The sequence below is a fragment of the Dermacentor silvarum genome, chromosome 5 (assembly GCF_013339745.2).
Source record: "Dermacentor silvarum isolate Dsil-2018 chromosome 5, BIME_Dsil_1.4, whole genome shotgun sequence".
Lineage (NCBI taxonomy): Eukaryota > Metazoa > Arthropoda > Arachnida > Ixodida > Ixodidae > Dermacentor > Dermacentor silvarum.
In genome coordinates, this window is record NC_051158.1 from 29,108,078 (window position 1) to 29,124,932 (window position 16,855).

Consider the following 16,855-nt stretch of genomic DNA (forward strand, 5'->3'; position numbering starts at 1 on the left):
ATTCACATATGATATGTCAATTGTACGTATCAAGCAACATTTCCATTGAACATTTAGTTTCACTGGAAACTTTTTTGGGGGCATGTGTGTAGAGTCTCTGTAGTCTCTTGATAGCAATTGCGATGTCCCTGTCCGTATTGCACCAGGAGGAGCTACAGTATTGAAGGGTTCACAAACAGCGGTGGTCCATTGTTTAGCTGTGGCTGTAAGAATCATGTTAAATCGGAAGCTCAAAAATATCGCGGGAGCTTTCCTGAGGGTGTCAGTTTGCATTCCTAGTTTTACTCTTTAATTGACAGTACTCGCATTCCGTTCTTCACGTTTGTGCACATAATGTGGCACTACAGCCACTAAGCTTCCTGTGTTACACTTAGTGTACACTTTTTTGTCATAATTCAGCGAAGAGTTCACATCAGTGAACTTCGCTTTTCAATCAATACTATGCCAGTTCATACCATTAAAGAAATTTGTCGAGTGAGCAGCTATTCAGTTGATTATTGAAAAAAAATTTCCTATAACCATGCCCCCACTATAAAGAACAAATAAAAACGTCTACATGCATGTGTGCACTATAAAGGAAGAGATGATCTTGACTCACTGCATGGGACACATGCAATACTGACCTTGGGTACATTGACGACACGCTCTCCGTAGACAAGAGTTGCCGCAGCTGCGGCTGCGTTGTCCACTTTGACGTGAAGCACTGCGCCACTTTCTGTGCTTATTTTCTTGCCGCTGGGTTTTACGAGTAGCGAGTTGTGCCTCGTCTCGGCATAGGAGATTCCCGAGCCACTTAGCGAGTTGTGGCGACTGGCCAAGACACTGGCACTGCCTCCTCCTGGAATGACGTTTCATATACAAACGACTTGCATGCTTGCTCATCTTACTTTGCAATCTCAAAGAGATCGCCAAATTTATGTTGGCCCGCTACGTTTTCAGTGCACTTAAGGATGTTTATTTATTTATCATTTATTTAATCAATACCGCCAGCGGCCTTCTGGCAGCTAAAGTAGGAGTGGCACAGCTTTATGAACACATACAGAAATTAACACAAAAAATCAGTACATCAAGGAGCGTTATAATAAACTAACTAGCAGACTAATAAGTAACAAGCATAGCACGAATTTCAAACGAAGTTTTCAGTTTGGTGGTGTGAAATGTTTGCAAGCTAAGCCGGTTGAGGCAACCAAGAACGCAAATAATGGGCATGACAATGCGCCACCAGTGTTTCATTGAAGTCTCCTTTTTTTTTTCATTGCACTACAAACATGCTTCATAGCGATTATCAACAGACTGATGTCATTATACAGCTTAGAGTGCAAGAACACCTGTCCTGCTGGCACTGCTATGCCTATAGTGCTTGCCGCCTCTCCACTATAGTTAATTGAGCTTAATGTCGAAGCTGAGGTGCATTTTAAGTTCATCCATTAAACATATATGTAGAGTTATTTGAACACGCTTCTCTTTAGTCTTACAAACGTCTTCTACCAATATCCTCATAATCTTCAACCTCTGCACCCTTCACCGCAAGGGTCAAGCCAGTTGCCAAAAAAAAAGAGAGAAAATGTCAAAGCACTAGCAACGATTAGGTCTCCACTCAGTTCACTGTAGAGACTACCAGCACCGGCACTGACTTGGCAATGATGTAGTGAAACTCGCCATGAGGTAGGCCTCGTGGTTCAAAGCAAGGGCCTTTCGCCAAACGCAATTCTGCGAGACTAGGTCTGCCTTCGACGTCACCGAACACTTTTACTCACCTCCATGTTGGCTCTGTATGGAGTTCTGCCGACTAAGCGGCATGTACGTCGGTCGTCCACCGGAGTCGGTGGTGATGACGGTGGGTGGTTGGGCCAGATAAGCCGCCGCCTCTGCCCGCTCGTCGACAGTGTCGTGGTTTCGAGGTGACGCGCTCGTGCAGCCAGCAGCTGCCATGTTGTTCTGCTTGGTGAGTACATTGGGGCGCTTGGGTAGGCTAGATGGTCGGTGGACGCTATTGTTGCTGTGGTGGTTGTTGCTGTTGACTGATGCGCCATTTGCGCCGTTATTCAGGCCCGGGAGCACACCGCCATTGCAGTGACTGTGGTCAGAGGCCGATGCACTTCCGCCACCGCTGTACCGGACAAAAAAAAAAAAGGAATGCGAGTATGAATTACGCGGGGGTCTTGGTGATAACGGGTGTGGCACGAACAATATTTTGGATAATAGACCTTGGAATATGTAAGCTAGGGGTGTGCGAATGATAACCTTTGACACAGAATCGAATGCGAATCGAAGACTACCAGAACATATGACTGAATTACATGGAATATCGGATACTTTTCGAATAGTTTTTGAGTAATTAACAGCCGTTTTTCACAATGACGATAAAACGATGTTCACATCCGAGTGCAGTAGAACCTCGTTATACCGAATTCGTCGGGACCGGGACAAATATTCACTATATTAGTGTTTTCACTTGTTGCATTTCTGCAACACAATTTTGCTAAGCACAGTTTGTTGATTCTCGTTCAAGAGAGTGCATTGTTACTCTATAGCGAAACGCAGATTACATCTTTGGATCTGAAGTGTTGAATTAAGGTCGTTTGTACAAAACATTTGTTTTCTGGTTGTCAGAATAGCCACGCGAACAATTTATAAAACTCATCGTTAGTCTCTTATGCGCTTAATTTGCCTCTAATCTCACGAAAAGCTGATGTCACCTGAGGCAGCATGACACTTTTGTTTGAGGCAGCACGACACTTTAGCAAACAAAATGAAAAAAAAGGGCTGCTATCATTACATGTATGGATGCTGCCACAGTTTAGCAAGCACACCATAATAGCAAAGCTCGGTGGCCACTCTGACAAGAATTCAAGCAGCCAGTCTACATACAAATTGTCGCAGGTATTGAAAAAGTCTACGGAAACCCCGATGAGTGCAATCATTGTTTAATTCCATCATCGTGCCTTGTTTTGTTTCATTTTATCATCTTGGTTTTTCTGGACACGTATTTCTGGATGTTGTAAAGAAACATGCTTTTTTACATATTTGTTTCTTCATTACAACCGTTTTCACAATATAAAAATGAGATATTTGGACTCCTATTGGAGTGATATACGATCGAGCGTTTCCTTTCACTACACCCTACATATAGTTCACTATATGCGTGTACACTATAACGAGGCTCTAATGTATTCATAACATTTGCAAGTTAGTCATTACATTGCACGTTATGAAGTGTCGTTTACATAAAGCACGAATGGAGCAACAGGAACATATAAGCAGTTTCTTTGCATGCACATGATTTTTCAGAGAGTGTGAATGATCGCAGTGTAGCAGGCAAAGTCTGGCTTTAAACAATGCAGCCTGCTTCCCTACGTAAGTTCTCATGTTTTATGCCTATGCTGTGCCCGTGGTGATTTATTTTATTTTAACTTTCCTGAAATTTTATGTTCGGTTGCCCACAGTGTGCGCTGTTCTATTTACAAATTAGTACGAGCAGCGAATTGACAGAATTTCCCTGAGGTATTGAGGAATTTACTGCGGTAAACAATAGCACAAGCATCATGTTGGTTGTTTTCCCCGATGTCTGTGGGGAATTCCTGTTGTGTAGTTAGTACAGGCAGCATGTTGACTCACTTCTGACTGACGATCACATTGTTGAGCGGCGGTGAGACCACCAGCAGGCAGGACGAGTCCTGAAAACCGGGCAGCTCGGCGTCCAGCAGGGAGTCCGTGTCAGAGTCGGCCGAGGACCGACGCCGACCACCGTTCGCTGCCCCGCTTCCCTGGCGGTGGAGTTTGATTAGAGGGCTGCCGGGAGGCGACGGTGGAGGGGAGCCCTACGGGAAGGGAGGACCAGGAGGGATGCGTGCACACAACGCCAGTGGCGCCGCTCAGTCGTCCGCACTCTTCTTCCAACGTGGGCGTTTTTTTTTTTCACGGGCCTTGCCTCGTCTGTTGCACCTTAGCAGTACCGGTGGTTGGACTAGTACGGGCACGTTTCAAACGGACATAACGTAGCGCAAGCCAGATGCTCAGAGACGCAGCCCTCAAATGAACATCGGGCCTTAGGATCGGTGAACAAAATGTTTACTCGCGCTTCAAGCCCCCTTACGTTCGTTTACAAGTTCCAACGCAGTTGTGCTAATTCATTGAACTGCAACATCTGAATTGAGTGATGCACTTTGTTCAGCTCGGTACATTTTAATGGCAATCGTCTCAGAATATAGGTTTGCCATATGGCTATTGCGTATGCGTTTTCACGTGGACTATTTAAGATAGTACAAAAGATTGATGTAAAATGGCCTGAATGACCCTTTCATGAACATTACATATTCGGGATCGTAATTACTCACACTACTTAAACGTTTGCTGTTGACTTCCAACTTATCCTGGGACTTTGTTGTCTTCACCAATGCTCAAAGAGTACCGAGCTGTTCATGGTTGAGAATCACTAACTCAGAAGAAAGGTGACAACACCGATGCTTATCATAATGCAGTTTCCCTGAGCTTATCTGGTTTGTGCTAAAATGGGGACACGCTGCAAGTTTGATGTTTACCATATTCGTGGTACCAAGAAAACTTCGATGGCAGATGAACAGGGATGATATGGTTTCAAGTGCTGTCATGTCTTGCTCTATTTGAACATACTAAAGGAGTCTAAACCCGCGAACTGACTCAGGCGCGGATTGTTTGAAAACATCTACTTGACTACCAAGTGCCATTTCTTGTTGTGTTAGTTCTAGTTCAACAAACAGGCGAAGCTATGTAAAAATGAGTAATATTTGCACTGTCTATGCGTTTCACTTGTACTGCTGCAGTAGCATAATCGGCGCTTTATGCAATAAATGTAGGATTCGTTTCGGTAAATGCTGAGCAAGGTGTGTTGACACTTCGTACGTAAAGTAAGATTCGGTTTAACACTTAACAACAATTTTAGTGGGTTAAGTTTTCTTATACACACATCACCCACTAAAACAAATGACATTCTGAAGCTCTTGGAGCCAGATTCGCTGCCTAGTGGCGTGTATGCAAGCTGTATTTATGATGCTTTTCTTTTGCTGGCTGTTTTGCTTTGAAAGATTACAATGTTACTTCATCCTGGCTACGAGCTTTAGCACCTTGTCATTGAACATAACAGCTAAGTTATATCAATTGCAAGCGAGCCTGACAAATACCGTAGTCTAGCAAAGCATAAAATGTAATATCAAACTGATGCTGTACTTCGATATTCGCCTACTAAACTACTCTAACACAGAACAGATGGAAAAACACATTTAGCGATGGTGCCATCCCACACTTGTGGCTATATCGTCTTACCGTCGTCTTATCGTCTTATCAGAAGTTCACCCCTGTGAAAGTATACTTATTCTAGGGAATACTAAATGGAGGTCTCGGCAGTGCTTAGCTTATCAGGACTTCAGTCTAAGAGAGATTGCCTGTAGAACGCATTTTTTATAATGGAAGTAATGTTCAACTGTACTTTTGCAATGAAATTGAAGGAGTTGACATCTTTGATAGGCAATGTTCCCATGAAACACAAGCACTTGCACGCATCAAGAAATTAACAAAAGAAACTGAATAAGTAAAACTGGTAAAGTTGGATGGAGCGGAAGTGCTTGTGGCACGGCTTATGCAACTAAAAATGCCACTTGGTAGCCAATGCATGTTGAGCTGCACAGATATGCCAAGCCTTATTCTTAACCCATAACATAATTTCTACTTCGGTAAGGTTTTTCTGCTAAGTTACGATGTATGTTGCAATACGTTCTTTAAAATTTAACACTGTTATTTCATCATTATTTCTATGTTAAATTTTAAGCCGGAGTGATTTGCACAACGCTTGCAGTATGTGCTTACTCAAATGTCTTTGCATGCTTAGTTATGCTTATTTTCAGACATTAACAAGCAGTTTTTGTTACTGTGAGTCCGTCACGCCGAACTCCAGATGCAGATGAACCAAGCATTATTTACATCTACACAATATCTCTTCTTGAATTCTCATCAAATCATCTCTACCTGCACGTAGTGTCTGAGCATCAGTAAGATTACCGCCTTGTGCCTAATACATTACAGCACTATAGAGGCACTAAAATGCCTGTAAGCCACATCAAAAACACAGTGCAGAGGTTTTTCCGAGACAATCAAGCCACAAACAGACAATGCCAAAGCCGGAGAGCTCAGCTCTCGAACTGGCAGCCCAGCTTGAAAAAAAGAAAGAAGAGCAAAAGGAAAAATATGCAGGAAATAGAGAAAAGCCGTAGCAAAAAAGGCAGTGCGTAGAAGAGATGGACAAAGCCATGCACATGACAGTAGGCTTAAGTTGCCTGTCTTGGTGCACTCGCCGCTTCACAGAGCCGGGAGCGCAAAGTTGTCTCCAAGCACACATCCAAAAAAGGAGATAGATACAAGAGAGAAAGCACACGACATTTGAAAATGCAGACAGCAAAAAGGACAAGCAGAAAAATGAAAGCAGCAGACCAAATGCAAAAAGTTGTCACGTACACACGCTGATGGACAATGTAAGCTCTGAGGTGTTCTCGTGAGTGAGGTCCAGGTGAAGCGTGTGTGAAGAATGTGCGAAGCATGTGAGGAACCTGGCGGCATTGAGGATCAATAACGTGTGCGGTTGCAGTGCTTAATCCAAAACCGATTTATGCGCATATGTTAGCAAGCTCATGATGATGGATAGAGTGATATGAATTCTGCAGCCAAGAAGTTCTCCTGTGTCTGTTAGAGTACTGTCACGCTCGGCAGTGAATAGATTGACACCGCCCACAAACGCGGCGTATTTGGATGTTCTGTCGCACTAAAGGAACAAAAAGTGTCAGATATGTCTTTGTATGTATTGAGAACATCATTTTCATCAACTACTGTTGCTTCAGCTTGACAGGACTGCCAGCAACATGTTGCAAAAGTTGCAGAGGCTGATGGCCGACTTGTTGCCTAGTATGACTGATATTAGTATAACAGAAGTGTACTCCGCACTTATGTTTTGGCCAAGAGTATAACGGCAGGTAAGCAGAAGCTAAAGAAAGCCTTGAGCCCAAACATGCGATCTAAAAGTAATGTATAAAACTACACATCAGCTGACATTCAAGAATGAAAAGGTGATATGTTACAAAGAAGGGTGCTTGAGAGAAGCAATGCAGTAACAAAGATGAAAAGAAGAGATGATTCATGAAATGCTAGATAAGAAGGTGCAATAATTTCTGGTAAATGTTGGAAAAATTGAAGTATAAAGGGCTTTTCAGTCTAAAGTCAGGAGGGGAACTACTTTAACTGAAGAACGCGAAGTAAAAGAAGTTTCAGGAGTGGGGTATAGGCATTGGGCCCCACATTTCTTTCAGATTGATTTCTTTGGAAAGAAAAGTATGTAGGTGCTTCAAGTGGCAGTTGTAACTGAGATATTTCTGTGCGGGAAAAGGGGGCGCCACTAGCGTTGTGCTTGTGTTCATAATGAAGAGCTCAAAAGGAAAGAAGGCGATGGTAAAAAAGAGCACACAAGGCACACATGCAAGACATACAAATATAAATTTGAGAGTTGCACCACAAGACATTTCAGAAACTCGTGTGGCACTACTGTAGTAACCATGCTGGCTGCGTGCCTCTCTTGTAGATGATGGACCATTCCACTGGCATCAGGCAGCTGTTCATTGCTTAACATTGCATTTAACTGATTGATTGATGGAGTTTATTGCCCAAAGCAGAAGTTCGGCTATGAGCAAGGCTGTCGTAGGGGCTCCAAAAGTATTATCACTATCTGTTGATTCTTTAGTGAGCGCTTAAATACGTGCACCAAAAGTGTTGCCACCTTTGTGCACTTACTGTTCAATATACTGCAACGTGACATTTACTACCTAACTTTCAGAGCCTTTGATTCACAGTAGTCACAAAGTTAGGTGCAGCACCTAATGAGGCCCTTATGTACATTTATATATTTTCTAGTAAGCCTATAATGACAGTGAATTATTTGCATTTTGTGACACCAATGCACCTGGGCCGCAACCTGGGTTGCTCATTTCAATTACTGCTATCACTGTAACTGCTTCAACAGGGATATTTGTAACAGCTGTCACTGTGGAAAACACTGCACCTGTAACGTGAGTTTACGATTCCAGTTACTGCTATCACTGTAACTGCTCTAACAGTGATATCTCTAGCAGCTATTGCACCATAAGTGCACCTGTGCGTAACCTGGGTTGCTGATTTATGTTACTGCTATCGCTGTAACTCATGTAACAGTAATAGTCGTAGCAGCTGTCACTGTAGAAAAGACTGTACATGTTCATAACAACATGCGTTGCTGATTTATGTGACTGCTAGCACTAACTCCTGTGAAAGTGATAGCTGTAGCAACTGTCGCTGTAGAAAACCCTGCACTTGTTCATATCAACTTGGGTTGTTGGCTTATGTGACTGCTATCGCTGTAACTTATGTAAATGCAATATCTGTCGAAAACCAGCACCTGGGCATAACAACGTGAGATGCTGATTTCATTACTGCTATTACTTCAACTGCCTACGGAAAACACTGAACCTGGGTATAACAACCGGGGTTGCTGGTTTCAGTTACTACTATGGCTGTAACTGCTGTAACAATGATAGCTGTAGCAGCTGTCACTGCAGAAAACGCTGTACCTGTGCTTAACAACTTGAATTGCTTTCAGATACTGCTACGCTGTAACTGCTGCAGCATTGATAGTTGTAATAGTTGTAGCTGTTGAAAACACCTGTTAAGAACTATGATGTGGGTCCTGAAAGTACACGTTATACTTCCCACTTAAAAGCTTTTTGAGCTACTTTAGTTAAGAGAAGAAACATTGCAAGGTGATATATCTTCACTTTAGGCTGCTGATAACAGCTGCCTGCCGCAAGAGAGTACTTTTAAACCAGCATGTCACTTTCATTTGGCCACGACAACAGTGCAGCTGCACTTGGTGTCAAAAGAACTGTACAGGCATGGTGTAACCACGCGCACCCATGCAAGCGTCTGTACAGGTTGACACCAACAATTCAAAGTTAACTGTCACCACTGCAGAAAAAAAAATCAGCGAAATGAGAGAACACTTACATTTCATACAGCCACTCAAAATCATGCAGCAGCAGAAAATAGACACAGAAAGAAAACCAAAGGCACGCAGCGGAGAAGAACTGAATGCCTTTGCAAATAGGTAATGCAGATTCAAATGGCAAGAGACTGTACTCACATTGGAGTAGTGATGCTAAACATCTGAGTTACGCCTACTTCTTTTTAGAAGGTTTCATTATAGTATTTGTCTCTACAGAGCTCATTTACAGCAAAGCATTGATAGCCTACATTCAAGGTTTCTACTAACGCGTCGACTTAACCAGAATCGCACCAACTATCCAATGTTGCAAAACCTGCAAGTGTAAAGGTGCGCTGGTTTCCATATGTAGTAAGGCCCTTCAAATTGAAGAATCTGCTAATTTTAACTAGCTGAGACATATAGAATTTCAAGATCTTTATTAACTATGCTTTCTTAACCCTTTAACCCGTACATCATTAATGTTTTAGATAATGTAGATATTTAAAATATTTGTCGAGAAAGCGCGAATTTCAAAGTTATAAACTGTGGTTCTGCAATTAGTTTCTCCAAGACATATGTTTTCAATTTTAGTGGTCTGAGTTTGCAAAGCGAGTAACATGATTGTGACGCTATGTGAAAGACTATGCTGCATTCCTCACTGTGTTACACTTACGGAAATGAGAAAATGTACCTTATGTAGAATGCTTGGGAATTGTTAACACAATAAATGCAGGTGTATTTGTAGAGTTCCATGTGTGGTGCCATCAAAGCAGATACTTCCTAACTTTCACTTCTTTAACAAAAGTTTTGACATTTTTGGTTTTCATTTATGGGAGCAGTCAACAAACTAATTAATGTCTCTTGATTGAACATCACCTTGAGACATCTCAAACAAAAAGTAGAAGGATTGTTGTCTTAAGCGTATAATTCCTTCAGCTTCAGCGGTTGGTGTTTTTTTTTTGTTCTGGTTAACGATACATTCTCTAGTGATAAGTTTTTCTGGGATCTGTTAGGGTGGGTCTAGCGAAAGCCATTATAATGGCCCAACCGTTACAGTGTGCAATCAGTTGTGTGAATTACATTGTGCCAGAAAAAATAAATAAATTACTTTAGAAGTTACCCATTCACTAACTTACTGTCATAATGTAACTGCGGACTATCATTATCACTGTTGCATTTCCTTCGATGACACTACATCGTAAGAGAGCGTAACAGCCGCCCTATCTGGAAGTGCAAGTAGTGTCTTGGTTTGCAAGCACTGAAAGTCAACAGTATTGGACAGTCACATCGCATGATGCAGTTTTATCCATTTTCGATGATCATGATAACTGTACGCTGCAAAGCATTTACTGAAGACTTGATCAGAGGTATGGCTTCTACAGTTGTATTTGAGTACATTGAGCGTCAGGCCAGAGACACTGCTTTGTGCAACTAGAAACAGACGGCACCGCTAGTGCTGCTCCCTATGGTGGTGCCTTGTGCCTCTTTCAGTAATGTGGACTATAAAACCACTCCAGTCCACTACATCTGTTAGGCCAAAATATTGAGAAGGCACCTAATGCGATTATGAGTGATGACCAGCGTTGCCAATTGAAGGGCTTAGGTACAACTTGAAAAGCGAGCGAAATAACAAGAAAAACGTTACACTGAGAAGTGATGACTGTACAGGCATAGAATCTCACGAAACTGCAGATTCAGCCGCCTCAAGCTGAACTACTTAGGGGTACAGCGCCCGCAGCAAAAAAAAAAAAAAAAAATCCTTTGCACACAGCTTGTCTCAAGCGTGCTGCGCTGAGTGCCTGCTCGTGGCTTACCCTGCGTGCCAAGGGAGGGGCTGGACTAACGCAGCTGCGCCTACGACGGCGCCCGTTGCTCGGACTGGGTACGTCGTTGCGAACGAAGCCGCTGGCTGGTCGTGGCACGGGCAACAGAGCTGCCCCGGCCCCCGTGGGGGCCGTCCCGCTGGATGAGCTGCGATTGCTCGGGGAGCGGGAAAGCCTCGGTGTCGGAATCGGAGAGGGCTGGAAACGGAGGAACACATACAGCACGGTTCACTGTTAAGGGGAACATCAAACTAGTATTCAAACCGGCGTAACTTTAACGTAACCGCGTCACAAACGCTATTTCTGCAGATTTTGCCCTATGCCCCTTAATCCAGGGAGGTGTACCCGTGCCACGAGTGCCACTGGTGGCGCTAAACTCGCCACCACGAAATATCACGATGTGAGGGGCCAACATTCTCGGCTAGACATATACTGATAAATAGATTTCTTCTAACTGGTTACATATGCTTGATGTGATGTGTGATGTGTAACGTACACTTCTAATGAAAAAAATTATTGTTGAAACCTTTGTGTATAAATTGGGCTGTAATCAGTCCCTAAATCAGTCCATTTAGCGGTGGACCATCCTGTATACTGTGCCTACAATGCAGTGCTTTAATGCATCCTGTCAGCTTGAAAGACAAAAAAGTGTATAGAACTCGGCAAGAAAGCTTCGCCTTAAAGAAGTGGAGGCTTAAAGCAATGAACGATGGTAGAACCAAAGAGGTTTAAAAGTTTTTAAACCTCCTTGGGTACAACAAGGAATGCTGTTGAGCCAACGTTTCAACACGGGGACTTTCCCTTGCCAGGGCAACAGCACTGAAAGACAGATACGCACTGAAACACAGATATGCGGCAAATAGGAGCAAATGGAAGATGAAAAAAAAAATTGGAAGCGTTTCCCTTCCAGTTGCCCACTCATCAAGGACAGATACAACATGTAGACAGGTTAGTGACGCGCACACGCAGGTGTGCGAGAACGCCGAATACATCCTCATTATGGTAGACCCTCCGTCTGGCGAAAATGCGCTATTGAACGAATTCAATTTCTCAAAGTAAAATGCGTCACAAAATTTGTAAAGTACGACTTACAAACAACCTGCAGACATGATAGTATCGGATTTGAATTTGAATATACGAAAAAAACATAATTCTTTTACGCAGAAACTTAAAGAAATTCCTTTTCCATCTGCAGTTTTTTTTTTTTTTTTGTGAGCACAGATCGAGAACTTCCACCAACTAGAGGCTAACAGCTTCACTGTAAAATACTAGACAAGGGACACACACGCAAAAGACGTGTCCTTTCTTTAGCGCTGCCAGAGTGCAAAGTCTGAATGACCATCTATCCTGTATTTCCTCGTTAACAGCAGCGCTTATGACAATAAATTTTGGCCAACAGCTTGTTCGCGTGAAATACCCTATAGCACTTTCGGGATACCCATTGATAAGCAAATAAATATACTGTGCGAGGGTACTGGTGTGCCTCTCCTGCATTCGCGAGACACAGTTCCGACAGATGCTTGAAATGACATCAGAGTGACTTTGAGAAAGGCAGTGCAAGCTCAAGCACTTTGACCGAACGTAGTAAACGTGCTAACTCCTGCAATGACTGGGATTCTGCTGCTCTAACCATAGCAGAAAAGCATCGGTTTATACATTTGGTTTCAGTATCCTTATATGTCCATTGCAAAAGATGAAAGTTTGTACCGTGATTCGTCCAGATGTCTCAGATGAGTGAGATGACGATGAAGGCAGCATATGCAACGCTGTAAGTGGCGACAGTCGGTTGCCAAACTCCCGCGAAGGCATCTCCAAAGTTGCACATGGGGAGCCCTGGATGACGTGATGGGTGGAGAGAACACCATGTCGAAAACGTATCTTTTAACGTATTAAATATGTGCAAAGAAGGGAGTAACTTTCTGTCATTTTAGTTCCGCGTAGCTGCAACGGCCCAGACAAGGTCTCAATATACTATAGGAATTATTACGCAAAAAGAATGAAAAGAACTCCCAAGGCCTGTTTGACCACTGCCAATGAATTACTTCCTATGATAGTACTGGCACCTATTAATAGTTTCAATTTAATTGACGATATACTTAATGGTGGCTTCGGTTACGCCCCACTAAACCATTAAAGAGTAAATCAGGCCTTCTATCTGAGAGATACACAGAAAACAGTTTTCTGGAAACAGGTCCTCCTGTCAGTAATTGTAGATGATCTTGAGGCTGGATGAATGCGCTAGCTTTGAGAACATCCATGTGGAGCCACAGAGCACATTACTGGCCTCAAGACATGCATGTCAGAATGACTCCTGAATTTACACGAACTTTCGTAGTCATCTGACATGGTGCACAGATTACAGCACATTATTTGTGTCGCGTGCTTTCTGAAAAGTTACTACTCATGGCTAGATGTTGAAGTGCATTCGTATTCTGGTAGAATTCAGCGCCCGTCACTTGTGCGTGCTGAATTCTACAATGAAATGAATCTGTATCAACTCGCCCAACTTTAAGATCTGCTACAGTTCAAGTGCACCAGTAGATTGTCTGATGCTCCATCCACTAAGCAGTTCATGACCAAAATAGTTTCACGTTTGTTTGAAGACAGACGTTGGCAGTTCAATTCCGTCTCGCGGGCATGCTGAAAGTTCTAGGCGATGTTCTCGCGAGTTCATAAAGAAGTCGAGACACATTTTAGTTTGCAAATAAGTGCTATGAAATATTTACTGATAAAAACACAGTATCCCTTCAAGTGCTTTTTGTACCTGGGGAGTAGCTGCCGTTCTTGTGATGATTGGTGGCACGTATGGTAAGGGTCCCGGCTCGTCATTTCCGTCTGTCTTACAACCGCACGCTGCCGGCTGGGACAACATTCGCGTCTCTGAAATGCACAGCAACAGTCAGTTCGAAGCCATGGCAGTGCCTAACTGAAGACTGATTTGCTGCTGGAATCGCCATATTGTTTCTTCCTGTGCATCAGCAGCTTGGACAATCTGTCCATCTCGTTATTGATGCTTGCAAAATAATGCGACTCAACTCTCCTTCACGTTTTCCTGGGGCTAGTCGGCGCGACATTGCAAGTGACACAAATCTGCGAGCAGACGGAGATAGAGCAAGGAACGAGACATATGATGATGCACTGACTAACAGCTAATAATTTAGTTCGACGCGTTTTTGGCTAAATACAGAAAGCGAAACAAAATAACCAGAGGGCAACAACCAACGAAATTGAACAAGAAATCAAGTACACGTACAAAAAGTGAGCCGCTTGTTCCCCGCTCCTTTTCCTATATATCGGCTTGCTTTTGGTTCAATATTAGACATTTTAAGAAAGTAAACGAAATTTGTGGCGCATCCAACCTTCGGAGACGATTGGTAACGTATTAAAGCGATCAGCAATTTTTCTTATGATGGATGTATGATTGATAATGATACGTTTTATATTTAACATGATTAATCATGATGTTCGCCCGTTTCGGCAGTGCGGCGTTGGCGGTTGGTCGCCAGCATTTGCTCCAAGCGAGCGACGAGGGCCTCCGCCGCATAGTGGCGGCGAGCGGCTTGCGCGTGGCGGCAGTTGCATTCTTCAAACTCCTTAATGGTAAGCAGCTTCTTTGGTGGAGGCATGGAGGTGGTAAGAGGGCTCACGGAAAGAGTCACGTGGAGTGACGTCACGCATGAGGCGGGTACTTCAGCCGGGCTCCTCTCTAGTGCTTCGCTCTGAACACGATGCGCCATCTAGCCACGCTCGACGCGAACAATGTGCGCTGTTGCTTTAATACGTTCAAGGCTACGCACCCCTTTGTGTCACCTTGGTACATCAATTCCGAGAGATGGACCAAGAATTGGCACATACCGAAGCTATCTGTTCGGGCACCACACCCAGCGACCCAAGTTCTCTACTGGGCCAGACAGCAGCCAGCAGCAAGTTGTCTATTTCGGGCAAGTACCCAGTGGCCCACGTTTTCTGCTTGGCAAGACAGTAGTCGGCGCGTACTTAGTGGTGCAAGCTAGGATGTGTCACCTTGGTACATCAATTCTGAGAGATGGACCAAGAATTGGCACATTCGCAGTACCGAAGCTGTCTGTTCGGGCACCATACCAGCGACCCAAGTTCTCTACTAGGCCAGACAGCAGCCAACAGCAAGTTATCTATTCGGGGACATACCCAGTGGGCCACAGTTTCAGCTTGGCAAGACAGTAGTCGGCGCGCACTTAGTGGCCAAAGCTAGGAGTCAGCTTGGGTCAGTGGGTATGCGAAACAGGTTTGATACGGACGGACAGACATGCACATCGAAAACTGGGTGAAGTTGCACAATAATGCTAATCACATTCAAAATGAAAGAGAGACCGGCACATTAAAAACTTACATTAACCTAATTGATTAGCGTAAGGCAATATCGATGTGACTTATTTCGGCGATAACGCTGTTGTATACCTTGCAGCAACAAAGAAAAAAAAGTCAGGCTTGATTTTGGCACAAGTACTTCAGCTGTTGTTCATTTCATTGGTCGTTTATGATTGATTATGTTATTGCGCCTTCTGTATTTAGCCAGGAATGCGTCGAAATAAATTGCGAATTGTTTAGCGCACAGTCCCGCCTTGTTCCTTGCTCTGCCTCCGTCTGCTCGCGCTGTACGTACTTTCAACTGTCTTTGATATTAAAAATCCCATTTTGACACAAAATGCAGTGGAACCCAGTCGCACGTCAGCCACAATGCGCTCGTGTTGTCTAATCTCGTCCAGCCTTTCCCTATGTTCCCAAGTAGTGTTATAATAGATATGTACCAACAAGGTCAGTTTTCAACCTGTCTACATCAAACACGTGACGCTTTGCATTTTATAACCAATTAACAACAGCATGAAAAACATATTCATGAAAATAAAGCACCAAGAGAACAGAACACATGAGGCAATATGCAACATACAAATGACCAGGGAAAACATAAACTCAACATTGCTTGCGGATAAAAAAGGTCCGCATCAAGTACCTATGAGTTGCTGCCTGTTCCCAGACCTTGTCGCTCCTGGTTGATGTGCATGCACTTGATACTGTTCTCATTTTTTAACGTGCACTTTTAAAGGTGTGCAATATTCTAGGCTCGGGAGTAATGAAAGAGAGTTTCGTTGCATCTCAGGTTGTTTGTGCACTAGTTCAAGCTAACTCCCATCCACAATCTCACTCCAAACAACCATACTTATCGACTCACCCTCGCACACCTTCCCTCGCCTCCATAATGCGGCGTGCGCGGCGCGATAGAATCTTATCGCACTTGGACTTTACACGGACCATCACGGCGACGGCGAAAATTCGCCTGGAGGGCCTATAGAATTGCTATCATGAATTATAGGGAAGCCATGGCTAGATGCTACTGCACATCTGGCACAGTAATGAATAGGAGGCTTGTCTTTGATGGAAGACTCTACAATACTGTAGCATATGTGACATGGTGAACGCACTACCTGTCGGCAAAGCGTGCCATTATAGATATACCAACACGCATGCAAGATCTTGTAGTTCTAACCCTTCTTCAGGAAATTGCATTACAGCTGTTTGATGGTATCCTTAATGCTGTCGGATCTCAACATCCAGAAATGAAAGACACTTGTTCTCGTTTCAAAATATTTAAAAAACGTGCAGAAGCCATCGACACTGATTGCTAACACAAGCGAATTGCCGAACGCTTCTAGAAAACTATTTGTTTTATTCAAGAAACGATGCACTTGAAGGCGTATATTTGTTGCAGTGAATATATTTAGGTAACGTTTCTTGTTTCATCGCGGAATTTTGTAGAGAATAGCCATTAAGCAGCACATCTGTAGCGGTCGTATTAGGTGGCTATACGTATCAGCCGATTCATCATATGTGTGTTGTGGTGCCACCTATAAACCTTCAGATGCCGCAAAGATTTCGCGCGACAGCACGGGTTCGGCGGTTAACGCGCTCTACAATACCGTTGCATGCGAATGCAGTGCGTGCTCTTTGTGTCGACGCCTTTGTA

General features: G+C 43.5%; 1 protein-coding gene across 1 annotated transcript in view; it reads right to left on the reverse strand.

The window, feature by feature from the left end:
• LOC119453202 (voltage-dependent T-type calcium channel subunit alpha-1G-like) overlaps window positions 1–16,855 on the reverse strand; it is a 368,827-nt gene that overhangs the window by 32,068 nt on the left and 319,904 nt on the right. The window contains 6 exon segments of the mRNA XM_037715224.2: window positions 624–838; window positions 1,758–2,110; window positions 3,619–3,821; window positions 10,846–11,052; window positions 12,562–12,687; window positions 13,619–13,734. Of these exon segments, the coding sequence (XP_037571152.2) occupies window positions 624–838; window positions 1,758–2,110; window positions 3,619–3,821; window positions 10,846–11,052; window positions 12,562–12,687; window positions 13,619–13,734 (1,220 nt within the window).